This window comes from Trichosurus vulpecula, chromosome 3, assembly GCF_011100635.1.
Source record: "Trichosurus vulpecula isolate mTriVul1 chromosome 3, mTriVul1.pri, whole genome shotgun sequence".
Classification (NCBI taxonomy): Eukaryota; Metazoa; Chordata; class Mammalia; order Diprotodontia; family Phalangeridae; genus Trichosurus; species Trichosurus vulpecula.
Window position 1 is genome coordinate 148,847,568 of NC_050575.1, and position 27,585 is coordinate 148,875,152.

Below are 27,585 nucleotides of genomic sequence, written 5' to 3' on the forward strand. Positions count from 1 at the left end.
AATATCTTTTCAATGAAAAGTAACATTAGCCAGTTTCAAACCCCACCTTACCCCCCAACAATTCAGGAGCCTATTTGGGATGTAATTCTTGTGTCTACAGATATGCTAAAGCATAATTTAAATTATAAAGATGACAAAGATATATTCCTGTTTCCTCTCACTTGGCCAAAGCAAAGTTACAAGACATCTCTAAGATGGCTAGGACTTTCTCTGTGATGAGGCATACATATGAGCTTTTAGTCTGCCAAAATGATTTGAAAAACTGTGCCCACACTTCTAAAGAAGTTTCCTAGGTCGGGGGGAGGGAGAGACAATTTCCTGGGTCATATTTTGAGGGAAAAATACAGAAATAAAAAATGGTCAAGTCAGACTGGGATGAGTGTACATAACTGTTTATATAAAGTATAACTATCTCTTCAATATTTCATAATGCCATAACTTAAACCTGCCTCTAGACTTAAGAAAACATCCTCGTTGAAATGCTGATTTCCCTCCAGATGTTTTAACTGCCTTATTGGGGAAATTATTTTTAAAACAAAAAATACAGCTGAAGCATGATTAGAGGATGTGGATAGAGGTGATATGCTGAATTATCTGTAGAAAGGTTAAAAGATAAATATATACATGTAGACATATGTATACATACACACACATATATATGGTAATTCTTAGGTTTATAATGACCAACAAATTCCATCTTTCTTCCAAATATATTCAGCCGCTGTGTGGTGGATTGGAAAGGCACTCTTCTGAGGCTAGTGCTGTGTAGGATTAGTTGTATACTAATATTATTACAACATACTAAATCCTGTAACACTATTACAAAATATACCCTCCAGGCAACTTCGACAAAACTTATTGTTCAAGCATGTAAAAAAAGCCATAACCTGGAACCATTACTACTGGGAGGAGGAGGGGGTTTGAGGTGAAAGACCCTGGCTGGGAGGGAAGTTTCCTACCTTGCTTCTAATAGTTAACTGCTAGCACTTAAAAAAAAAAAAGCAACAAAAAACCCTGACTCTCACTTATTTACTTAATTAACTTACCTCGCTGCTCAAATAAACTTAAGAAAATGAGGTAGTGAACTTCTTTTATGCTACCCTTTATGAGAAATATTAACTATTGAAAATTCAGGATTTCAGAGTAGGGGCAAGAGAAAAGAAAAAATCTGGCAAATGAGGTTTGCCAAAGCCCTGCGATTTGAAAACCTAAAAAAAATCAAATCAAATCAAATCAAATGCCTTTTAAAAGTAACAACATCCACAAAAATGAAAATGAACAGACACCTAAAACTGTGTTGGGGACTGCTACAAAACCATCTGGGAAAGTAGAAAAACAAGACAAAAAAAATTTAAAGAAAACTTTTACGTCCTGCAAGTTCATTAGTTAATTGCTCAAGTATTTACAGGTTGAAGGAGATTAAGTTCGGGGGTGTTTTCAGTTTCCCTTTTCTTACTTGGTTACCGGTTCTAGGTGGGTTTAGGTTGAGTGGAAAATAACAAAATTATTTGCGAAATAGATATTCCACTATATGCAAGCGCAGACCCACCCCCCCCCCCCAGCTTTGTCCCTGGTCTCTGGGACACCCGAACCCGGGTCTCTGAGACCTTTGGACCCTTAATGTTTTGATCCCCTTCTTCACCCCCTCCCCTAAGCCCAAATTTCCAGAGTGTGTAAGAGTGAGGGTGAGGGATGTGGGAAGGGGGCTCCCTGATGTAGGCTTGTCTTCTCGGCATCCTTTTACCTCTCGGGAGTCTCCCGGGAGCCAGAGGTGGCAGCTAAGGGATAGGCTAGGCCCCGAGGGGCACGCGGACCCCGCATCAGAAAACCGCAGAGGCCAGGCCTACTTCTTCTGGATCTCGGGATTTGGGGTATTAAGATGAGTGTGAAGGTGTATGATGCAGGGCTGAACTCACAAGAGGCCCCAGGTCTTCCTCCAGAGCGCTGCCCTGGTCCCTAAGCTCCCTCCTTGTCTCCTCTTCCCAACTCCTCCCCATCCCCATCTACTGCCCGACAATTTCGGGTCCAGGGAAGGAAGGGGGAAAGAATCGAGGGCCCGGAACCCCAGCTGGGACGGCTGCAGATTGTGCCTTGTCCTAAAGGCGGCCTGAGGAGACTCAAACCGGGATGACTCGGGTGGCCCCAGATAATCCCAAAGAGGCGATCCCCCGACCTCCTCCATCAGGGCCTCAGTTCTGAGAACGCCCAGAAGTTGTATTACTAGGGGGCCAAAGGTAGATTTCTCTGCCCTGGCTCCCACTTCCCTCCCCACCCCAATTTTCTTCTCTGCTCCCCCAGCACACAAACTTTGTAGTATTTCCTTCTTATTCAGCAAAAAGTGACTTTCTAGTTGCAGTGGGAGGAGAGAATGGGGAGGAATGTTTAAACTACCCCCCTCTCCCAGGTTCTACAGTCCCTTCTTAGCCCGATAACCCTACCCAGCCGAAGTGCCCAAAGAGCGAACAAACTCCCCTGCCCACCTATCTCTGGCAACACAGAAGATGCTGGGGCGGATGAGGGGTGGGAATCGAAATAACTAAGCCCCTTGTCCTTACCTCTAGTTATCCCCATTGACCTCAGGCAAAAGGCTGCTCGCGCCCCCGGGCTCCAGCCAAGTCAGCGGCTAGGAAGACCTCGTATTCGCTCTCACCTTCTCCTAGTCCCGGGACCCCAAATGAGTCCCTAGCCCTCGATCCAGTCACTATCTCCACCACCCCGGGCAGCCGGCCTGAGGGAGGTGTGGGTTTTGTGCGTTCGGGGCTGGGGCTGGGGGCAGGGAAGGAGGAGAGGAGAGGCGCATCTCCCGCCGCTGCTCCCCCCCAAGCCCTCCCCCCCAACTCGGAGCCAAGCTCCGGACGACGAAGTAAACTTCCTTTCCCGAGCGACTGGGGCGACGAAGGGATAGGGGTTTATCTTGGGGCGACGGAGACGAAGGATTTGCGGTGCACCGAAAAGGGTGGCGGTGGCGGTAGGGTATGTATGAGGGAAGCGGCGGGGCTGGGGAGGAGGCAGCAATCACAAGCCCCAGGGACAGCGCAGAGGACCCGTCCCTAACCGGGATATCGAGTCCCGGTCCTCGCGTCCTTTCCCCAATCCCGGCTCCGCTTGGGACACACAGTCCAGTTTCTCCCTTTTTCCTTCCTTCACTCTTCCCCTCCCCCACGACCCGGGTCTCCTCTCCCCGGAAAAAGAAAGGGAAAAAAGAGAAAGAAAAATATCCTTCCTGTCCTCCCCACAAAATATTGGATGAAACCAACAACTCTTGAAGCTGTGTTAGATCTACGAGAAGATCTGGGTTTTCAGGAGAGGGGGAGGGAGAGGGAGAGAGAGAGAGCGAGAGAGAGAGAGAGCGAGAGAGAGAGATTTGAAAATGCATATATATTTAAAATAAAATCGCCAAGATGAAGGGGAAACCAGGAGTCTGGAGGTGACGGCGGGGAAGTTGGTGCGAAGCGCGTGGGGTTGTGTGGAGTGTGTGGAGGAACGAGTGTGAGTGTGTGTGTGTGCGCTGCGCGGGCTAGGGGACTCACCATCTCGCTGGGGGAGCGAGGCCAGAACGGGGTCGGATTGGAAATGTTGAGGCTTCGCTTGCTTTCTCCGCGACATGCTGGCTCAAACATCGGCTGGGGCAGAATAAAAAATTACTAAAAAAAAATCTTCTCAAAATTACGGAAATCGAGCGGCGGCGGTGGCTCCCCCCTCCCGCCTGCCCGCCCCCCTCCCCGACTCCCCGGCCCTCCGCGCAGCGCGCATGTGTCCTGCTATAATTATGATTATCAATAATGCATTGCGATTAATCATAGAGGGGCTCTTTGAAAGGCGATTGGCAACGGGCCAGCGCTATTCAAACCCGCTCGCCTTAATCAATTAGCTCGTGATTTGCTGTAGACCCCTGTCTCTCTGCTGCTCCTGCCCAATAAGCCGGCCGCGGGGTTGTCTCTCCCCAAAGCAGAGCCAGAGACTGTGTTAACCCTCTTAGCAACCGGCTGGGACTCCGGCAGGCGCTGTTGGCCTGCCTTCTGTAGGAATGCGAGTTTCCCCCAGTCCCTGTCCCCGTCCGCGTCCTCGCGCCCCCCCCCCATCCCACCGCCCCCACCCCCTTCCCCAACTCCCCGCTTCAGGCTGGGCCGACCCAAAAGAGCAAGCCCTCCCCGAAATTAAAATACTGTTAGGGAGGGGTGGAGAGGAGGAGGTGGGGGAGGAAGAGAAGTGGGACCGATACAGAGAGAACTGCAAACTTCCCAACTTGGACCGCGCTTCACAGGCTCCGGGAGCTGCGGGTTTCCCGGACCAGGCTGGGCTGCCCAGGGCTAAGGGACGTGTTCAGGGCAGTTGCGAAGGGTGGGATGACAAGGTTTCGGGGGGGGGGGGCGGGCAACGCAGGATCCCTGCTTGGGAAGCAACTGACCCTGAGTAAGCCATTAGCCCCCTATCCGGGTTTGGTTGTACATTTCCCCTTTCATCAAATTCAATCAGAAAACACTAGCGGAAAAGTATCGCCCCCACCCACCCACCCACACTGGGGAAAAAAAAAATAAAACTAAAATAGTCCAGCGTAATTTTGCCTCCTGCTTGTGTCCGCCACGGTTCTCTCTCCCTCCCTCCTCCGCTCCCTCCCTCTCAGCTCTCCAGATCCTCTCCCAGAGCTCAACATTCCCAGTATCCAGGGCTCCGGGGGTGCGGAGAAGAGGATCCAGGAAAGGTTTGGGAAGGTTTTTTTTGTTTTGTTTTTCGTCTCCTGACACCCCCCACCCCCCACCCCCGCCACCCTCCTTTCACTCTTGCTCCCTTTCTTTACCTCTCTCATTCCCAGGGCAATTAGAGCTGAAGTTTTAGTTTTCAGGAGAAGCGGCCCGGGTGCCAGTGGGATTAGGGGGAGGCCCGGTCCCGCCCCGCCCCCGCAAGTGTCCCCCCCTTTGGCCACCCCCCCCAACCTCGTGCCACCCGGGGTTGATAGGTGGGAGCGTCACTTGGCCGCGGGAAAGAAGGAGGCGGCCGAGGCGGAGGTGCAGGCGAGGAGCCCCCGGCAGAGAAAGGGGACTGGCCACGGAAGGGAGATTTTCTCCAAGCAGTCTGGGCGGGGGCGGGGGCGGGCGGGGGGGGGGGGCTCGGGGATCAGGGATCGGGCACCAAGGGTCCTACCCCCTGTTCTCTATCCTCACTCGGCCCGTCTTTCCCCCTTCCTACCCCCTACAGAACTCGGGACTGGGTGAAGGTATCGCTCCAGTCTGAAAACTGGAGTCCGGGGAAGAAGATCCTAGGCCCATGGCCCGTGACCGAGGCCCAGTATCCAGGCAATTCGCACCTTCCCAGGCCTCTGTGCGCTGTGCGACCGTTGGCTGAGGGGGGCGCTGTGAGCCTTGCAGGGGACTGGGGGGCCAAAAGGGGCAGCCACTGGAGCTGGCCCTGGATGTGTCTCTGTCCTTCTAGGCAGAGTCTGAAAATTAGTGTGTGAGTGTGCGTGTGTGTTCGTGCGCGCGCCCGTCTGTGTGCGCGCGAGTGCGTGTGGAACTGGGAAGGTGCTCTGTGCGTCTGTGTCCGCCTGTCCCTTTGACTGTAGCGTTCTGTTCTCTCTCGGTTGCAGAACACTATTAGGAAACTTTCAGATCCTGGGTAGGAGCGCTGGGTCCTGGAGAAAACTAATACCCAGATCTGGGTCCTGCGTCTCCCTCTCTAGTCCGCACTGCGATCCAAGCGCAGGCTGTCATAGGACCAGAGGTTCTGGCAGAACTTCTGTCTCTTCCTTTGGGAACCTGGACTGCCCTCCCTCTTTTTTTTCGCTTCCTCGCGCATCATTTATTTTGGGGTCAGGGTAGTTCAGCTCTCCTCGTCAAGAGGAATAACAAACTTCTTTGTAGAAGGAAGGAAAGGCCGGGGATTGTAGGATGCAGGAGTTAACCGAGGGAATATAGACATTTCCATTTCAAATGACCTTAGAAAACTTGGATGGAAGTATAAAGGACTCCCTAGTTCGGAAGCATAGCTCCTGATTTTTCGGCTCATGCAAGGAACGAAGTTAAACCGCCGGTTCATCTTAGAAATAGAGACAAGGAAGAGGGAGTCTAGCTAGACGCGCAGTTAGCTTCTGCTACTGGAGGTTCCCCAGAGTTGCTTTTCCTAAAGACAGTCTCTGTGTCTCCCTCCCACACCTCCCTCTAAGCTCTATTACCGCTTTTCTATCTCCTAGTCTTCGTAGTTTTCGCTGTTTTTCTTTTCCTGTCTCTCTGTTCCTCTGCCAGGGTGTTTTTTTTTTTTCCCTCAGCGGTTTTTCCTCTCTCTCTCTCTCTCTCTCTCTCTCTCTCTCTCTCTCTCTCTCTCTCTCTCTCGCTGTCTATCCTCATCTCTGCCTTCCCGGGTCCTGTTGCGTATAGTAGATTTTGATTAAAAGACAAACGAATCTATCAGTTGGGATGATGTTGAAGAATGAAGATAATAATGTTTCTATAGGTGCCGCTTCAGATGCCATTATTTTCCACTGAATATTTAAAGAGATCCCCTCAGTAAAGATGGATCTACTTCGCGTCTGGTGTGTCAGCCACTCTTCTTTCCCGGCACCAATTTGTGTGCGGATCCAGGCGCAAGAAAATGTACTCATCACTACTTACACCCCAATCCTCACAGAGACGCACTGACACAGGGATGCGCGTAAACGCTAGTGCACTCTTAAAGACCCGCAAATATTTGTATGTGCACACAAACACATTCGTTTTTCACACTTCCATAACCACCCCCCACCGCCTGGAAGAACCTTTTCTCTAGACTTAAACTACCATCAGAAGCCCTCTGGCAGGCGAGTAGTTACTTTGCACATACAGTTACTCTCTCGTTTGTAGGTTCAGTGTACGCCCAAGATCTGTCTTTGCGGTACTTTTGCACCCGTCTATGTTCCTCGGTGTGTGTGTGTACGTGCGCGTTTTTGTGTATGAATATCCAAGCGTTCCTCTCGCTCTACCTGTCTCCGCAAAGAAAAAAGAAAAGAAAACGCAAAACTAGCTGCTCAAATTTTTACTGTTGAAATAGGCTTGCGGGAAAAAAAAAACTGGAACCACAAAAGTTTGATAACTTTTTTCGTTCCTTTCCATACTCTATAGTGTTGAGCCAACCTCTTAGAATCCGAGGTTGATGGCTAATGTATTGTTTGTTTTCTTTCTCTTTGACTTTAAAGGGACGGGAGAGGAGAGGTAGGTGGAGGGGGGAATAGAGAGGAGGGGGAGGGATGATGTCTGTAGGGAAAGAGAAGAATTGGTCTTTATTGTTGTTGATAGCAATACATCAATTAAGTGCCATTGTCTTCTGCAGAAGTTCGTAGTGTTTACAAGCCCGAATGGCGAGATGTCAGGGCAGCGGCGAATGAGAGAGAGAGAGAGAGAGAGAGAGAGAGAGAGAGAGAGAGAGAGAGAGAGAGAGAGAGATTATGTGCCTGAAATGTCGAACGAACCTTAGTGGCTCAGTGAGGGCTGATTTATTTGGGGGAGGGAGGAGGGATAGTGGTGGTGGGGGGGGGAGAAGAAGAGAATGAGGCAGAGTTAGCATCTCCAACGCCTGGTCCCTGACAATTTTCCCTTGCTTTCCCGCCCCAGGGATCAGCGATCTATATTTCTCCGCTGTGAAAATCCGCCCCCGGGTGAGAAGCAGCTGGGCTAGGGAATCGATGTCCGGCTTTAGGAGATGAACAGAGGGGAGGCGTTTGGTGCTGGGGGGAGGTTGCGAAGAGAATCAGGCCTGGGTCAGGGTGCCAGAAGCAAAGGAGAGGAGGAATTATTCCCTGTATGTGGGTGCGATCGGAAAGCAAGCAAACAGAGGCCCATTTTCTGCACTTCAGGCACCCATTCAACCATTGCTCCTCTACTATCTGGCTTGGCTGCTTTTATGGGGGGGTGGGGCGGAGAAGCGGGATAAAAGTTTACTTTTTAATACTTCTGCTTTCCAGTCCTCCCCCCCTTCACACCTTTACTCTAGACTTTCTCTCAGGCTTCCCCAAATTTGTGGGCTCTTTAGAGGCCCCAGTCCAGATGGGCGCATACAGAGACAGCTGGAGCAGGGAAAACAGTCAGGAGGCCGCATCTGCAATTGTCAAAGGAAGCCGCGTGGAGAAAGTTTAAGGCCAGCATCTCTCCTTCCCTCCCCTCTCCCAGCCCGACGATCGGGCCAAGGATCTCAGGGATCCTCCCCTTTTTCTCCCCCTCCCCATTTTCTGATTTGCTTCCCTGGGAGGGACTTTCAGATCAAGGCCTTAAGTCTTGTCTCTTTTTCACATTGCCATCCCCAGCGAAGTGGCCTGAAACCGAGCAGCAGTCTTGTTTTAGAAGGCTGCGGGAGCCCGATCTAGCTTCCCAAGTTGTGGCTAAGAGGAAGGCCCCCTATGCCTAAATCAGCAAGGTCTCTGGAACTCGAGTGACCCCCAGAGTTCTTCAGCTGACTTCCCCCCAAACCCCTCATTTCTGGACCAGGACAATTGCTCCACCAGACCTGTGCACCCACATCCTTGCTCTCCCCTCCACCATCTCATTCCCGGGGCTCTCTAGGTTTGGAGCACTAAGAACAGTGCGTTTTCAAATACAAAGTAAACATCGCCGAAGATAGGGCAATGCAAGAGCTTTGGGGTGGGAGGCGACAAGGAAAGCATCTGGATATGCAGGATTGATGAGAAATCATTAGGTAAAGAAACCTGGAAATCAAATCCCCTGTCACCCTCCTTGATTCCCCTTGTTTCCCTCGAAGGCGGGTGAGATGAAGAAGACTAGAAGAGTGTGTGTGTGTGTGTGTGTGTGTGTGTGTGTGTTGGAAAGGGTGTTTGTGTATATGCACATGTAAATACCCAGGTTTTGGTTGGATTCGTTTATTTGCATTCCCACCAGGGTTGCCTCGGGAGTTAGGAAGTGGAAACACCCTCGGTCCAGGGAAGGGGGCACACTGCAGAGCTCATATGACGAAGACCCAGTGTCATGATTCTCCGGAGGTGCAAAAAAGAAACAATGAAGTTTGTAAAAAACGGAAGTAGATATTGGAATATGATTTAAAAAAAAAAAAACAATACCCTTTTACCTTGCAGCAACTAGAGTTTTTTTTTTTTTCCAAACAAAAACTAATCAATTGCAAACCACAAAGGAGAAATAGAGAAGAGAGTAGATGGAGGGTAAGTAGAGAAAAGAGGAAAGGAAGAAAAGGAGAGAGAGGGAGGGAGGGGGAGAGAGACAGAGAGAGGGGGGGGGGGGAGAGAGAGAGAGAGAGAGAGAGAGAGAGAGAGAGAGAGAGAGAGAGAGAGAGAGAGAGAGAATCTGTCCACAACTACGATGTACTAGTCTAATACTGGCATCTTTCAGAGGCCTCTGAGATACTCAGTGACAGTCGGGTACGTTCATTTCCTTCTGCATTTGGGCAGCCCGATGTCCTGTAGGATAGTGGAGAGAGCGCAGAAAAGTGTGTCAAGTGAGTCGGCAGTGGTGGCCCCCGCCCCATAGTGCTTCTAGGAGTCGGTACAGAGCTATAAAGAGCCCAGATTCAAGCCTCGTTAATAATGATTTTCCTCTGTTCCAACCCCCCCACTCCCACCCCCTGCCCCGCCTCACCATTTCAATCCTTTGAGTCCTAGTCAGCGGAAAAAGTCGACCTCGCCCAGAACTCTCGACTTCCAGATTGGAGAGGCTCCTTTGCCTTCTTGCTGAGCCATACGCTCCCGGTGCTGGACGAAGGGTCTCCTGGCGTTTCTTTCCACAGCAGGCTCTATTCGAGCCCAGAGAAAGCAGCTCTGCGGAGCTAGTGGAGGCTTCGCGGAGACCACACCCGGGCCTGAGAAATATAAGCCTAGTCCCACTTTATGAGGCAGCTGCTGAACCCTTGGCGTCCCTATCCTGTACTGCCCTGAAAGCAAACTGCCTTCTCTTTCGCGGACAGCAAACTTCACCTTTCCTCCCTCCAGACTGCATCAAAACAGAGGCTTTTTTAAAAATTGGCATCACCAGGGACCCTTACATTAAAAAACAAACTTTCTAGCCTTCTGCTATTGTTAACGTTTTATCTTTAAAATACTTCCCTGAGAGTACTGCGTGTGACATTTTCCAGGAGAAATGCCCCGAGGAAGGAAAAAACGGAACAATCCCAATTTTAAAAAGAGAAAAAGAAAATCCACCTTGTTTTTTGGTCTGAAACCTTCTCACAATTTTCTAAGCTTGGAAAAAAGATAATTTGTCTATATGTACTGCAGTGTATCTAATAAAAGGATTGTAGCAATAGAATCTTCACGATGCCACAGGGGAGTTTGTCCATTATCCAATAACTAGCATTTAGCTCTTATGAGATAACTATCCAAAGGGAAATGATCCTTCTTATCAACTAATTGACTGTGGGACCTATACGTGTGAGAGAGGGATGTGAACCCCTGCTCTCTGAGTATGAGCACTCTGGGGGCATGTTGAGTGAATTATTATTTTGATAATGCAGAAATAAGGTTGTACACACTAGGCAGTAATATGAACAGGGCAAACCAACTGGCTCTAACTTGCAAAACAAAACACCACCTTCTGTCACCTACCACAGCCAAAGTCCTTTGTAAGGAAAAACAAAACCTACCAAGAATTGTCACCGGATGTGAATCAGCATGGGGGTGGAGGGGAAGCCTGTTCACAGGGAAATCAAGCTCTGTAGATGACTTATGCCTTTGCGGTTTCGTTGCAAAGAAACACCTTTCCTTTCTCCTTTCATTAATCAAACGATGAAGAAGAAACTTAGAAACAGGGGAGAGACTCAGCAACTTTACCATCATACCCTTTAATTTATGCCCTGTCTATCACTGCCATAATTGGTCATTTATAAGGGTGTGCTTAGAGCATTGGAATAATCCCTGGTGCCCTGTCATCTGTCTTTACTGGAATGAAATGTGTAGTTCAGAAATGAAGCCCTGAGATTTTATAATATTTCTTTTTTTGATTTTCTGACCAAAGCGGGTTTCCCAGGAGTGGAGAGTCTGTTCTTAGGAGTGCCTCAAGCACACTGAAACCTTTAGGGGCTTTTGCCCAACTAATCAATCTTACTAAAATTCGATTCCTGATGGTTCCATAAATGACCCAGAGATGATTTCTGCCCCAAACTGCTGGACTATTCTGCATTGCTGCCAGCAGTGAACTATCTGAGAGAATCAGGATCTCTTAGAAGTAGGGGGAGAGAGAACACATTCATTCAAACCCTTTCTTTTTCCTTCTCTCCCTCTTTCTTAACTAGAATGAATTTTCTGAATCATTGTGTCATTGCCTTGTTCTCTGACTCTCTAGCTATGTTGCTTTGGCCTTTAAAATAGAAAAATAGCACCAATACCATTGCTACCACCCTCTCCATCTTGATGTCTGGCTTAGTAAATAGGTTTAAATTCTTTAAAATACCCTCTTCCAAACCTTGTTCTTGTAGACTGTCTACATCTCCTGGCTCTCTCAAGCCTTCTCAAAACAGAAGCAATTATCCTTTAAAGTGATAATCCTAAAAACATTATTTTCTCCTTCTGTCCTCCCCCAAAACTCACATTAATGTTAGGAACCTGATCCAACTTTTCCTTCATCATCCAGGCTAAAAATTCTTACCACTGCCCCACCCCCATCCCATCCCCTTCCTGGCCCCCACCCCAAAGCCTTTTTTTAGTTCCAGTTTTTAGAAACAGTTGTAGTAAAATCCAACCTCTACCAGAACTTGCTCACCAGCTGATTATGGTTCCTTTGCAAAAACTTTAATGCATTGCTGGAGACTGAGTGAGAGAAGTCAGGATCTCAGCAAGTCCCATCATCTTCCGCTAGATCAAAATAATTAGAGGAACTCAAGATATAGAAGGTGGAATCTCCAAATGGCTAACATTTTCTAGGGACAGTCTAGCTTCCTTATTTCCTCCATCCCATGGTATGCCCAGTTTGGGTTTAAGAGAATAACTGACTGAAGTGAATCCATGGCACCCATATATTCCTATCGTGCCTTCTCTTGCACTGGTCTAAAATCCATCGAAAATCAGCAGGGAGCAGCTTTATTTCCCTTGACCTTCTTAGATTTGGAGTTTGGGCTTCTTTCCTCACACCTGATTTGTAGAACATGTAAAATAACTCCAAACTAGGTAAGCTTTGAATTTACTTTGAAAAGTGTGAAAATTCCCCCTCCCCCTGACCCCAGGGCAAATGTATAGTAAGTGTCAGGTGCTAAAAGTGGCAATCTGTACTCTTTGTGTCAAGGCTACCAAATTGTACAAGGACTGCAGAGAGGAATGAGCTGCTAAATTCCTTGGGAAGAGAACATTTGTGGGATGATAAGGAATGCACAACATTCACCTTGTACAACCTGCCTCGGACCTTGGCTCTCTTCGTCCAAAGCTATCCTTCCTCTCAGGGAGGGGGCAGATGACTTATTCTAGCTATCCCTAAAGAGCATCCACTAGGCAGTCAAAAAAGTAGTTGTTGAAGGGATGTACAGAGAAGACAGTAAGGTTCCTCCACTTGGGAAGTTTATGATCAAGATGGAAGAGAAGATTTCCACACAGAAAACCAGTAAAGATAATGGCTTCCTTTTATGGGTTGCTTTTCCTTAACAGAAGGGAAGCTCCTTGAGGGCAAAGGACTATCTTTCTTTTTACTTCTATTTATTCCTATTGCTTAGCACAGTACATGGCACATATTAAGTTCTTAATAAATTATTGTCGTGGTTGTGATTGGTGATAATTTGTTGTTGATGATAATGTTAAGAAATTGAAGCCCAGAGAGGAAGAGTAATTTGCAAAGAGTCATCAAGTACATAGCAGAGTGGGAATATGAACTTTTGTCTGATGACTCCAAGTTTAGAACTCTTTTAACCTAGCTTTTCTGTTTATTTTGAATGGCAACAAGGGACCACACGCCACTGATGTTACAAGTTGTCATTGGTTGTTGACCAAAATGGATTGACTTAAATTTGCAATTATATTTTATTTTGTTTGTTTATAATGGAATGGACTACTACTCTGGGATATGGAGCAACACATACAAACACACACACACACACACACACACACACACACATACACACACACATTGAGAGAGAGAGGAGGCTTTCGGTGGGATCTCTTGGATGAGATAAGCCAAAGTAGACATTATAGGTGGCAGCAGTAACACATTTTCATTTTCATCTCATTTTGCTTCCTTTTTTGCCAGTCTATAAAAATTAATCAGGGTGATAACAGCAGGTGACCAAAATCTAATGACCTATGGAAAAGCTTCAGCAATCCACTAATGTGGGTTTAAATGCCATGTATCTCTCAGCTCTGCAATTATACTATCTGAAGGTCTTGAAATTGGCATAACCATTGCTCTTTCTACCATCATCATCATCAGACTAGATCTGTAATTTCATCAGTGTAGGGAAATCTCAGATGAGAAAATTCCTTTTTACCACTAAAAGTCTGGAGTTTTTCCATATCTTATGAGTCTTAGCAGATTGCCTACAGCAGTTAAGTTAAGTGATTTTGCCAAGGTCACACAGCCTGTAAGAGTCAGAAGTGGGACTTGAACCTAGGTTTTCCAGATTTTTAGGCTTGCTCTCTGTTCACTATGCCTCCTCCTCCTCATCACCATCATCATTATGTCATTACTAAACACAGATCAATGTTGCTGGGCAGTGGGTCCATGCTTTTCTATTAACATATTTTTAATCAAAAAGATTTTTTAAAAATATTATTGACCTGAAATACCTGTCATAGTAATGTTTTACAAAATGGCAAAGACAAAAGAATGTGTGTACTTTGTTGGGTAGCATCACTTTTTCTTTGGGAAATACTGATAATAAACAAAATTGACAACATTTTCTGATACTAGTGAAATGATGGTGATATTTCTTCTTCTCCAGAGTTGAGGTGAACAAGCTTTATTTAATCTTTAATTCTAGACCCTTCCCCTTAAAAAAATAAAATAAAACAGTATCCTGGGCCCTGAGAGGCTTTCAGTAGAGACTTCAGTATTCAAGATAGTATGTAAATTATCTGTAAGTGCCCTTCACTATCCAGATGGGTAAAATCTCAGTGACTTTAAAATAATTGAGCATTTCAAATGATTTATAGGACAACTAGAGCCATCCATTTGGGTGAAGATTGGATACAGTTTTTTCAACAAGCTTTGGCTACTGCCAAAGACCTCCTGTAATCTTTCTTGGATTCTATCTTATCCTGCTCATCCTAGGGAGTTTTCTCCAAGAGTAACAATTCCCAGCTCTGGGCTGGCTGTGGGGAGAGGTAAATGTTTCTAATTATTCACAAAATTAAATCCATTTTAATTTTTAAAGTTTATCTCATTAAGTACTCTCAAGATTATTGTCGAGGATTGTATACTGGGGTGGTGGTGGATTAAAAACAAAGCAAAAACCACCTTAGTTATTCTGTTTGAAAGGAAAATTTTTCAGTTGTTGGCAGAATAGCTTTCTTAATATTTGGGCTGAATGGAGAGGAGCTGTTGAGAGGGAAAAACAAGGACAGTTTTCCATCGTTGGGGCTTCTGAAGTTTCCTGCAGGCAGGGAAGGAGAAGGAGACCAGCAGTAGTGAAATAACACTGGAAGTCTAAATCAGCCCCAGCTTCAAATTTTGGATCTGGCCAGTTACCTGAGTGATCTTAGGCAAGTCATTTTTGTGTGTCTGGGCTTGGTTTCTTTCTTTGAAAAATCAGAGCTAGATGATCTGTAAGGTTTATTTTACTTAGCTCTGATTCTGTGAAGGAGCCCAGGACTTAAAGATTTCTCTAATGCCAGCAAACCATGTTGATGTTGTTTTCTCTATGAATGGAATGGATGTTGCTTACACTGAGTTGACCAGTTCATTCCCTTGGCATTATTATAGTCATGGCTGATACATCCAAGTGTTAAACACACACAAAAGTATATTTTCATCTCTCTACCAGTTAATTTCCACCCAGAATTTTAATTGCATAGACTTTTGCAAGCTTTCAGTTCTTTTGGGGTATGTGTGTATATGTGTGTGTGTGTGTGTGTCTGTGTGTGTGTGTGTGTGTGTGTCTGTGTCTGTGTCTGTGTCTGTGTCTGTGTCTGTGTGTGAGATGGAGTCAGAACTGAGGTTGGAGTCAGAGGATCTAGATTTGAGTCAGTGTTACTACACACTACCTGTGCAACCCTGAGCTCCTGAGCTTTTTCCTCATTGGTTTCTTCATCTGTAGAAATGAGGAGTTTGGATTATCTCATGCCTTCTGCTTCTAAATCCTATGACCATACACAGAGGGCATCTGTGGAAATGAAGTGAGGAAATGTATGTGAAATTCCTTGCTTTGAGAGACATCATGGTGCATTGCTCTGGAAACCAAGAAAACAGATTCAAATCCTGACTCCACTTTTACATGACCATGCCCATGTAAAATTATGAAATTTTCATGAGCATCTCCATGTCATTATAAGGATAATAATAACCATAGTGCTTCCTTTTCACAAGGCTTTTGTGAGTTTTATGCAAAGTGCTTTGCAAAGCTTAAAGCTTTTGAAGAGGCCAAACTAACTCCTAGCTTCATTCATTCTACTGCGGAGGAGAGAGAGTGAGGCTCAGGGGAAGGAAAGTCGTCCCAGTAGGTAGCAGAGATGGAACCTGAGCCACTCAAACCCGGATCATTTGGCTTATGACTGTGACTGGCATGGGTCTTTCTTTCACTGCAGCATTTGCTTTCCTTGACATGGATGAAAGAAATCTATTGTGTGAAATTCCTTTTATCGAATCTGTTTTAATTTTTACCAAATTGAGAAGTATTAACCATAAGCAGTAGAAACTCAGTGAATATATAGGGATATAACTCTTGTAAAATGCAGTAGCTAATGATGGCTTCCTGGAGAGGCACTATAGCAAAAGGAAGAACACTGTACTTGAGGTTTTCAAAACTGGGTTCAAATCCCAGATCTGACACCTGTGTGACACTGGGACTTCACTTCTGTTTTCTGAGATTCAGCTTCCTCATCTATAAAATGAGGAGTCAGGGGAGGGATTGACCTGGTATAAGGTCCCTTTCAGATCTAAAATCCTATTAGGATCCTATAACTTAATTCAACTGTGAAGGATAAGTTGGATCTAGACCAAAAATTGGAGAGGAACAGAAAGGCTAGATTCCATGGGAGAACAGCATAAGCAAAGATGTGATGGTAGGAATAAGCCTGAATTATTCAGAGGGCAGAAGTAAATATCACAGAGACTGTATTGGTCATTGGAAAACACTAACCCTGGACCAACTACATTTGCTAAACTAGAGAACCAGAAAAACAGAGCTCATCAAAGGGTGCTAAATACAGAAAGAAGCATTTCTTTATCTGGTTGTTGACTGAGTCCTATCAGGATAAAAACTGGAAAGCATGTGGATTTTTCAAGCTAAGATATCTGGCTATAGATGCAATATAACTCTACTATAATACAACCATCAATATTATATAGATTTAAATTTAATTTGAATCTATTTGCTTCTGAATTGTCTGGCCTCATGTGGAGTCTAGTCTAACGGGGTAATGCTTGGTTATCTATTTAGTCTAACTAGACAATGTCCAGAGAAGGGCGGACAGCAGTATAAAGATCTGAATCTATGCCACAGAAGGATTGGCTTAAAGAATATTAGTTGTTTAGCCAGAGGAAGAGAAGACCAAAGGAGGACATGAAGGGATGAATTGTATTCAAATATTGTAATCAATTGTATTCAAATATTTTAAGGGACTACCATGTGAAGGACTTGTTCTACTTGGTCCTAGAGTACAGAATTAGGAGGAATGGGTTTCAGAAATTATTGAGACAAATTCCACTTCATATAAGGAAAAGTTTCCCAATCATTAGATCTGTCTCAAAGCACAATGTGCTGTCTTTGAAGATAATGAGGAAGACCAATACAAGGTCTTCAACAGGCCTGAAGTACAAGACATGGCCTTGTTGGGTATGTTTTTAGATTAGATTGTCAGCTTAATGAGCCTGAAGAGGTCATGTCTTATCTAAACTTTATATCTTTCCCCAATGCTAACAGACTTCATTAAGAATGAATAATGTTGACTGAATAACATAAGGGAGACTATTGCCCTCCTTTAGGCCTAAATCAGACTTCAAGGTGTAACCCCGGGGTGCAGAACCTATGGCCTCCAGGCCCCATGAGGCCTTCTAAGTCCTCAGGTATGGCCTTTTGACTGAGTCCAAGTTTTATAGAACAAATCCTTTTATTAAGGAGATTTGTTCTGTGAAGATTGGATTCAGTCAAAGGGTCACACTTGAGGACCTAGAGGGCTACATGGGGCCTCGAGGCCAAAGATTCCCCACCCCTGGTCTAACCTATCTCTGGGGTTCTAGAGTTCTTTATTTGTCCTTGGGAAAGGAGTTCATTGTTATCGTCACCTGAGCCAGTGGCTTTCTAGAAAGAATCATATCAATGAAGGATCTTATTTTTATCCATTGATTTGCTACTTAATCATAAATACAATAGAAGTATAAAAGAAGCACATCTATTAGGTATAAGCTATCCAGATGAGAAATGATCATAGAACTGCTAAGAAAAAAATCCATACTGGGAACTGTAGCCTCATTGTCCCATGCCTCAAAAAATACCATATTACATATATCGTACCTTTCCTGGATTTTCTGTAGCTTCTCCTGGAAGAGTCCACTGAATTCCTTCAAGAAGAGTTGTTTGATTTAAGAAGCTGCACGTCAACAGGAGTAACTTTTAAGGAATGTGTTTGTTTTTTTTCATTGTTGTTGTTTTTGTTTTTAATTTCCCAGAGAGACTGCTCATATCTCTCCCCACCCCCCTTCTTGGAGGTAATCAAGACATAAGGAATCACATTTTTAGAGATTTCATTTATAGAAAAGGGTTAAGGAAGTACCCTACATGACCTTGGGCAAGTCACTTAACCCCAATTGCCCTGCCAAAAACAAACAAAAAAAGGAAGTACCCTACATGTGTTGTTGGTCAAGTAAGTTATGGAGACTCAGCCAGGACAGTTCAGACCTTTCTTTCTAGGACCAGGCCCCCCCCCCCCACTCTCCCCATATCAACTTTTTAATGGGCATTCAGCTCATGAGAGACAGATAAAATGCTTAGATCCACCTTTCAACTTTTACTTCTAAAACTACTTTTTTCTTTCTTTCAAAAATGAGGGGGAGAAGATTGCTCTTTAGGCAACAGTTTGGCAGAATATTGCTTTTTTTTTTTCTCTCTCCAAAAATCAGAAGGGACTGACAAGGTTTAGCTTCCCTCAAGTAATTTAATTTGGAATGGATCTCAATGGTGCTTGGGTCCCCTGGAAGATCGACCACAAGAGTCTGTAGAATTCCCTCTGGCAGCATCTTGTGCTCAGTGACAAAATGCATCGGAATAAAATCTAATGTTATTCTATCCCTCAGCTTCTTCCAACCTGCACCAATTAGCCACATTAAAAATATATCCGGCAACTCAAAGAAAATTTCAGTTGGACTGAATGGCTCTGGCAAGTTTGCCCGCTTTAAACTGTTTTTATTTGTTGCAATGCAGTGGCCGAGATGTTTATCAGTAATGGGCAGACAGGCCCACGGAAGGAAGAGCCTTAATTCTGTCTGCGACAGCCTCTTATTGCTATTGATAGTCAGCATCGGTGTCCAGCCTGAGAAATGGAACTGCTGCAGGCAGCTGCAGTCAAGACATCTTATCGATCTACTGCTTTCTTTGCCTCCCCGGAACCAGAAAAGAAAAATAAAAAGTCAGGGAAAGCTGGTGGTATGAGGACTATATGGCATCCCACTCTACAGTCAGCCGAAAGGGTGTGCGAGTCCGTGTGGGGGCGCATGGATATACTTGGTGCTTGGGCAACTCTACGGACTATCCAGCCTTATCCCACAGCCCGATAAAGAAGCAGCAGCAGGCCAGCAGTCCTTTCTGGAAGAGATGTCACTGCAAACTGCAATTTGGGGCATGTAACTATTGCTGCTTTTACTTCCCCGCCCCCAGTGACATATGAGACCCTCTCCTAAAATCTTGTTGAATGCAATTAATCTGAACTAGGGCTTCTATGAAACCCCTGCAGAGATAATACATTTCCAGGTCAGTCTTCACTGGGAATATTTCACAGTCCCCCAAAACCAGACCAAATGGTGCAAAGAAACAATGTGGCCACCACTCTGATTTTGAATATAAGACTATATCTCCGGGATCAATTAACCTCCTTCTCTGAGCATCCAAGGGACATCTTTAGGGTATGTATATAAGAATTTATAATGTAGAAGAGATAGAATCAGCTGTCAGTCCTATCTAGATAATAACCACTTCTGTCTTTTGAAAAGAAAAGGGCAAACTTTGCAGAGGTCATATTGAGCAGTGGAAAGTGTGCACAATTACAGGGACTACAGAGAGTGAGGACCCTGGGAAGCTTAGGAGAGGAGGGTGTGGTTGCAGTGGGGAAACTGGGCATTTTCTTTTTTTGTGTGTGTTACCATTGGGTTATGCTGTAAGCAAGGTGAGATTTCCTTGGAGGAAAAATAGGGCATATGCCCAGTGGGTAATTGGCATTCTGGGGCCTAATAAAGGGTGTGTGTTTGGGGGGTGGCGGAGGTGGGGTCCAAGGGAGCCAAACCTGGGTAGACCTAGGTCCCTGTTAAATTTACACATACTTACAGAAATTAGTCCAGAAACATTGCCAGTCACTATTGGTAATTTATTACTAATCTAATGAAGGCAGGAGATCTGAGGTTTAAACAAACAGACAAACCACACTTGGCTACGGAAAGGTAAGTAGAACTGGCCCATGTGGTAGGGATTGGATCATCCTTCCTTCTCTTGTGGAATATTGTTATATAATAATCCCTTATAGAAGATAAAGACTCTTCGGGTTATATTAGGTTGGTTATTGGTCATACCCTTGGGCCTGACAATCACCTTTTCTTCTACTTTGGATGTTTATAATAATAACGGCAGTTGTCAAAAGCCCTCTTTAATGTTAAGGTACTCTGGAATCTTCCCACTACAGGGATTCAACCCATAAGGAGAGGGGGTGGGGTGAGAAACCTGTGAAATGAGAAAAGTTGTAATGTTGTCACCCTTACCCATCACTCTGGAGAGCACAGCACACACAATGTATTCTGAAGGGTCTCTCTTCAGAGTATATCAAACGTGTGTCATGAGAGGATGTGCCCAGATTGTGTTAAAGAGGACCAGGCTAGCAGTGCCGTGATACTTAATGTCTATTTCAAGACTATTGTTTTAACTAATATTTTATCCTGCTTAGATCCATTCTTTCCTCAATATTCTGCCTCCTCCCCGCCCCAACACTCCACCCACTCTCTCTTCTCTCTCACACACTGAGAAACATTACATTCAAATCAGGCACTTTATTCCTTTTATTTTAAAAGCAATACTTCAAAGTATGCAAGTCTTGGAGTCAGAAAATGTAGGTTCAAATCACACTTTGGACATGTTTTTTTTTTAATTTTAATTTTTTTCTTCTATGATTTAAAAAAAATTCAGTTCCAAATTCTCTCCCTCCTCCATCCTTCAAGAAGGCAAGAAATACCCACTATGCATATGATTCAGGCATTTTTATAATAAGGATATGTGTGTGTGACCCAAGGAAAAGTCACCTCACTTCTTGTACCTTAATTTCCTCATCTGTTAAATGCAGGGACTCTAATATTCCTTCCAGTTCTAAACCTTTGATTCTAAAAGTCAGTAAGTAATAAGAATAAAAGCTAGCACTTACATGACTCTTTGAGGTTTGTTAAGGTATTTTTGCAAATTTTTCTTTATTATTTTATTCTCCCAACAAACCCCAGGAAAGGTAGGTATTACTCTTCCTGTTTTTACAGATGAGAAAACTAAAAACATGCAGAGGTAAAGTGATTGCCCAGGATCATAACACTTTGTGATATTTTATTTGAAGAAGATTTTTGTGGCATAGAAGGGTCTCTCTTTCAGTTTATCTCTGTGATTGGATATTTATATGATTAGTGATGACCAGGTATGACTTTTACACAGTGAAGTTTTCTGTAATAGAAGCCCAATAAGTTCCCCCCAGAAAATATTCCAGGTGAGTTTCTCTGGAGGAACAATCAAAAACCAATCAATCAAACATTCTCACTTGGACCCTGGGAAGGGGCAGGGGGAACCCTCCCGGCTCACAGTAGCATAGCAGTTTGGGGTCTTAAAGGTCTGACAAAAGAATCAGGTGGGCCAGTGGGCCAAGTCTTTATTGTGGTTTGTTTTAACTCAAAAAGGAAAGTCCAAGGCCTAAAATAAAATACTTGGGGGTGACACATTAGGGGAAGCAATAATAGGCCAAATAGGGAATGTTATGGAACTTAAAAGTCATGATCTTTAGACCAAAACAGGAAGAGGAAAATAAGGGTTGGTAGGATGAGGAAAAAGGATCTTATAGGGTCCACAATTTCCCTTCAGAGAGGCTACTTTCTGATTTGCACACCAAGTTTGCTCAGCTCTTCTTATTTCTTCCTACTTGGCCTAGGAGACAGATACAATCTTATCTTCCTCTACATTGGGACATCTAAGAAAGATGGGGAGGGTCATGGGTTTGTAGAGAGGTAGGAGGAGTGTTGATCTGTTTTAGGCATATCTGATTGGTCCCCAAATGTCTAACAGGAATTTTCTTAGCCCTTCTTCATTCTTCCTAGTTAATGTAGGACACAGCTTCAGCCTTGTCTTCCTCCACCCTGGGACAACCAAAGGATGTGGGTGAGGGTCATGAGTTTTACGGAGGGATGTCTGGTTTTGGCATATCTCATTGGTCTCCTATCTCTGATGTCAGAAGGGAGATACTCAGCATTAACCACTGAGACTCCAGCTGTAAAAGCATAATTATTTCCAGAAAAGAATGGAGTGTCATGTCCCAGAGCAAGGGCAATCTGAACAAATCTTGTATGTTAGAGAAACCCCCGAAGAGATTCTTTTTTTGGAATGATCACAAGCAGGCAGTTCCGCTTTAAAGTAACTTCATTACTGCTTACCCTCTCTTAATCTGGCAGAATCTCCTGCTTCCTAAACCCCTTTGTGGGTCAGGGAATATAAAATAATTTTAATATCAAGATAAATAAACCACATTAAGAAGGGAAATTTGCTGCCCAGATGACACCTAATACATTCCAGAGTTGAACAGAAACATTTTTGTATTGTCTGTTATTGTTGGATTATCCATGCTACTGTTCCACTTGGTTTATAATAACTCACATTTCTTTTTTTTTGTTTTTTTTTATTTTTTTATTTTTTTGTTTTGTTTATTTTTTTGTAAGTAAACATTTGTTAAATTTATTTAACATATTTAGTTTTCAGCATTGATTTTCACAAGAGTTTGAATTACAAATTTTCTCCCCATTTCTACCCTCCCCCCACTCCAAGATGATGTATATTCTGGTTGCCCTGTTCCCCATTAACCCCCCCTTCTGTCACCCCACTCCCCTCCCATTCCCTTTTCCCTTCCTTTCTTTTAGGGCAAGATAAATTTCTATGCCCCATTGCTTGTGTATCTTATTTTCTAGTTGCATGCAAAAGCTTTTTTTTTGTTTCGTTTTTGAACATCTGTTTTTAAAATTTTGAGTTCCAAATTCTCTCCCCTCTTCCCTTCCCACCCACCCTCCCTAAGAAGTCAAGCAATTCAACATAGGCCACATGTGTATCATTATGTATAACCCTCCCACAGTACTCATGTTGTAAAAGACTAACTATATTTTGCTCCTTCCCAACCCATCCCGCTTTATTGAATTTTCTCCCTTGACCTTGTCCCCTTTCCAAAGTGTTTGTTTTTGATTACTTTCACCCCCATCTGCCCTCCCCTCCATCATCCCCTCCTTTTTTATCTTCTTCCCTCTTCTTTCCTGTGGGGTAAGATACCCAATTGAGTATGTATGGTATTCCCTCCTCAGGCCAAATTTGATGAGAGCAAGATTCACTCATTCCCCCCGTCACCTGGCCTCTCCCCTCCTCCCACAGAACTGCTTCCTCTTGCCACCTTTATGTGAGATATTCCCCCCCATTCTATCTCTCCCTATCTCCCTCTCTTAATATATTCCTCTCTCATCCCTTAATTTGATTTTATTTCTTGTAGATATCTTCCCTTCATCTTCAACTCACCCTGTGTCCGCTTTCTCTCTCTGTCTCTGTCTGTCTCTGTCTCTGTCTCTCTCTCTCTGTCTCTCTGTCTCTCTCTGTCTCTCTCTCCCTCTCTCTCTCTCTCTCTCTATATATATATATATATATATGTATACACACACATACATACATGCACATTCACTTATATATATGTATACATAAACATATATATATGCATATTCATTTCAGCTACTATGATATTGAGGTCTCATGAATCATACACATCATGTTTCTATGTAGGAATGTAAACAAAATAGTTCAACTTTAGTAAGTCCCTTATGATTTCTCTTTCTTGTTTACCTTTTCATGCTTGTCTTGATTCTTGTGCTTGAAAGTCAAATTTTCTATTCAGCTCTGGTTTTTTCACTGAGAAAGCTTGAAAGTCCTCTATTTTATTGAAAATCCATATTTTGCCTTGGAGCATGATACTCAGTTTTGCTGGGTAGGTGATTCTAGGTTTTAATCCTAGCTCCATTGACCTCCGGAATATCATATTCCAAGCCCTTTGATCTCTTAATGTAGAAGCTGCCAGATCTTGGTTATTCTGATTGTGTTTCCACAATACTCAAATTGTTTCTTTCTGGCTGCTTGCAGTATTTTCTCCTTGATCTGGGAGCTCTGGAATTTGGTGACAATATTCCTAGGAGATTTCTTTTTGGGATCTATTTGAGGAGGTGATCGATGGATTCTTTCAATTTCTATTTTGCCCTGTGGCTCTAGAATATCAGGGCAGTTCTCCTTGATAATTTCTTGAAAGATGATATCTAGGCTCTTTTTTTGATCATGGCTTTCAGGTAGTCCAATAATTTTTAAATGGTCTCTCCTGAATCTATTTTCCAGTTCAGTGGTTTTTCCAATGAGATATTTCACATTGTCTTCCATTTTTTCATTCCTTTGGTTCTGTTTTATAATATCTTGATTTCTCATCAAGTCACTAGCTTCCACTTGCTCCAATCTAATTTTTAAGGTAGTATTTTCTTCAGTGGTCTTTTGGACCTCCTTTTCCATTTGGCTAATTCTGCCTTTCAAGGCATTCTTCTCCTCATTGGCTTTTTGGAGCTCTTTTGCCATTTGCGTTAGTCTATTTTTTAAGGTGTTCTTTTCTTCAGTGTATTTTTCAGTATTTTTTTGGGTCTCCTTTAGCAAGTCATTGACTTGTTTTTCATGGTTTTCTCGTATCCTTCTCATTTCTCTTCCCAATTTTTCCTCTACTTCTCTAACTTGCTTTTCCAAATCCTTTTTGAGCTCTTCCATGGCCTGAGACCAGTTCATGTTTTTCTTGCAGGCTTTTGGTGTAAGCTCTTGCACTTTGTTGACTTCTTTAAACTGTATGTTTTGGTCTTCTTTGTCACCAAAGAAAGAATCCAAAGTCTGAGACTGAATCTGGGTGTATTTTCGCTGTCTGGCCATATTCCCAACCAACTAACTTGACCCTTGAGTTTTTCAGCGGGGTATGACTGCTTGTAGACTAAAGAGTTCTATGTTCCAGGTTTGGGGGTAAAGCGCCAGCTCTGTCACACCAGCACTCCTCCTTCCCCAAGAACCCCCAACCCAGACTGGACTTAGATCTTCAGCAGGCTGTGCACTCCTGCTCTGATCCGCCACTTAATTCCTCCCACCAGGTGGGCCTGGGGCCAGAAGCAACAGCAGCTGTAACTGCCCCACCTCTGCTGCCCCGGGGGCAGTGGCCAAACCGTGAACTCCTTCCACTCCTGCAGCTTTTCCCACTAACCTTCTCTGCTGTCTTTGGTGTTTGTGGGTTGAGAAGTCTGGTAACTGCCGTAGCTCACTGATTCAGGGCGCTAGGGCCCGCTCCGCCCGGCTCCTGGTCTGGTTGGTCCCAGCAGCTCATGCTGGGCTCTGCTCTGCTCCACTCCCAGCTCCCAGCTCCCACCTCCCAGCTCCCAGCTCTGTGTGGGATAGACCTTACCCAGAGACCATCCAGGGTGTCCTGGGCTGGAGCCCTGCTTCCCTCTGCTGTTTTGTGGGTTCTGCAGTTGTAGAATTGGTTCAGAGCCATTTTTATAGGTTTTTGGAGGGACTCGGTGGGGAGCTTACTGCTTTCCAGCCGCCATCTTGGCTTCGCCATAACTCACATTTCTATAGAGTTTTGTTACTTATCTTTAAGCCGTTTCTTTACAGCAACCCTGTATGGAGTACAAATTACATTATCCCTATTTTACAGGTGACAAAAATCAAACAGGGAATATATGAAAGTTGGAATCGGAACCAGGTCAGCCAGGGAGTCATTTATTAGGCACCAGGCACTATGCTAAATGCTAGAGATTACAAAGAAAGGTAAAAGATGACATTTCTCACTGACAGGAGCTCATAGTGTAATGGAGGAGATGATATGCAAACAACCACATACAAAGATAATATACTGGAGATAATAAGTGGAGGGAAGGCATTAAGATAAAGGAGCACAGGGATTCCTTTAGATTTTCAGAGGCCAAAATGGGCACTACTACCCCCTAGGGGAGCTGGAATGATGGAGGAGGGTGGTAATAGCCTTGGGTGCAATTGGGGGGCATTGAAAAAAAATAAAGAGGTGGTGGAAGCATAAGGAAAGAAGATAAGAGAATTTTGAAAAACTATTCATACATGTTTCATCTACTGTGTAGTAGAGTTAAAGTCATAGTGATTACATTGTTTTCCAAATAAACATGCAAAATGTAAGTTATGATCCATCAAGTCCACCGACAGGTCTTAACAGGCAAGTATTGGCAGGTGAGCATGTTGAGCCTCAAGTCTGGCATGTATGGGCATGTACATGATGCAATATTTCATCATCAGAATTTCAATGCAGGGAAAACCTCACAAATTTATAACAAATTTTCAAATTGAAGATGCATCATTAAATATATCTATCTATCTATCTATATATAGAAACTATGCAAATTAAAATTCTTAAGGGGTTAAAGAAAGTAGATTTCCGGGGGGGGGCACTGAGTAATTTTTTTTTGAAAAGGGGGCAATAGGCCAAATAAGTTTGGGAACCTCTGGTTCAAAAGGTAGGCTTTTACTTGAGACTTGAAGGAAAGCAGGAAAGGTAGGAGATAATGAGGAAAAGAGTTCTGGGTATGGAACATAGACAGTGAAAACACTTGGAGTCAGGAAATGGAGTGGCCTGTGAGAGGAACAGCAAGGAGGCCAGTGTCACTGGATTGCAGAATATATGGGGTAAGGTGTAAGAGGACTTGAAAGGTAGAAAGCGGCCAGGTTATTAAGGGTTTTCAGTGCTAAACAGAAGATTTCAGACTTGATCCTGGAGGTAATAAGGAATTAGGCCTCCTGATTCCAATTCCAGCATGTTTTCTCTCACACTGCCTCCTACTTTTATTAAAATTCTTCATGAGCTGCCTATATGTAGTGAATATTTCAATCATAGTTTCCAAGGCAGCTCCTCCTGATGATAGGGAAGAACAATCAGAGAGGTCCTGTAGAATATTCAAATGAGCACTGGTCATGGAATAAGTAGAAATCATCTTTAGGGTCAAATAAATCTCAGCTCAGATACTTACAAGCTGAGTGACCCTGGGCTAGTCATTTAATCTCTCTGAGCTGAGCTCAATTTACTCATTGGTAAAATGGAGATAATAATAATAATCGTCCCTGGAGGGTTTTTGTGAAAAAAGTGGTTTGCAAGCATCAAAGTCTAGGTATATATGAATTACTATTTTTAGCAATGAGCAGAGCTAGAACTGACACAGGACAGCTAGTGCTAACATGGAGGGGTGCTTCCTCTCTCTCCAGCTCCATTCCTGTCTAATTGACTCCATTCTGCCCCTCCTAGGGTCCTACATCCAGAACACTCTATTACACTCTTTTTCTCTGCCTTCCCATGAGAGTTGCCTTTCTCTCCCTCTCCCTAATTCATATTCCTCTTTAAGCATCCAAATTATGAGAGATGTTCAGTATCAGTGCAAAGGAACATAGAGGAAATCAGTGTGAGAAGAGAAAAAATCAGTGTAGGGGACCAATAAGTAGAATTAGCTCAGGATTGGCACAGGATGGGGAGAAGAATCAGTGCAGGCAGGATGTGCTGGCCTCTGCTGACCTTCTTTAACCCTCCTCCCCACCCCCACCGCCACCAGTAATCTTAATCCACCTCTCTGGTTCCTATCTTCCTCTGTACCTCCTCTCCACTATGCTCTTTGGAAATCCTCCATTGTTAACAAACTCATCCGAGACTCTCTCACAATCCTTCTTCTGATGCTTGCTGAAACCTGGCTTTCACCAGCAGACACCATATCTCTTGACACCTATTCCAAGGTTACCTGTTCCTACTCTCTTGATTCTACTGATATGTAGGACCGGGAGAAGGAATTAGTATACTCATTGCTCCTCACTAGACTTTGCAGACTTTCCTTTGTCTACCATTGCTCAGCTATTAACCTCTACTCCTTTCAAATTCAATCTATTCTACCTAGACCCTTATTACTGTCACCTACAGATTTCAAGGTTATTCTCTTTCCTCCCCAACAAGTTCAATATCTGGCTCATATT

General features: G+C 44.1%; 1 protein-coding gene across 5 annotated transcripts in view; it reads right to left on the bottom strand.

The window, feature by feature from the left end:
* SALL1 (spalt like transcription factor 1) overlaps positions 1–5,330 on the bottom strand; it is a 17,055-nt gene extending 11,725 nt beyond the window's left edge. Inside the window, exons 1-2 of one of the 5 annotated variants that reach the window (XM_036748245.1) lie at positions 5,306–5,330; positions 3,531–3,623 (exon numbers count right to left, since the gene is read on the bottom strand). In XM_036748245.1, coding sequence (XP_036604140.1) covers positions 3,531–3,606 — 76 coding nt within the window. In that variant the 5' untranslated portion in view covers positions 3,607–3,623; positions 5,306–5,330. Of the gene's footprint in view, positions 1–2,555; positions 2,731–3,530; positions 3,680–4,798; positions 4,852–5,305 lie in introns of those variants that run through there. The other 4 variants (XM_036748244.1, XM_036748247.1, XM_036748243.1 and 1 more) reach the window with 4 other exon arrangements.
* Positions 5,331–27,585: the final 22,255 nt, after the last annotated feature.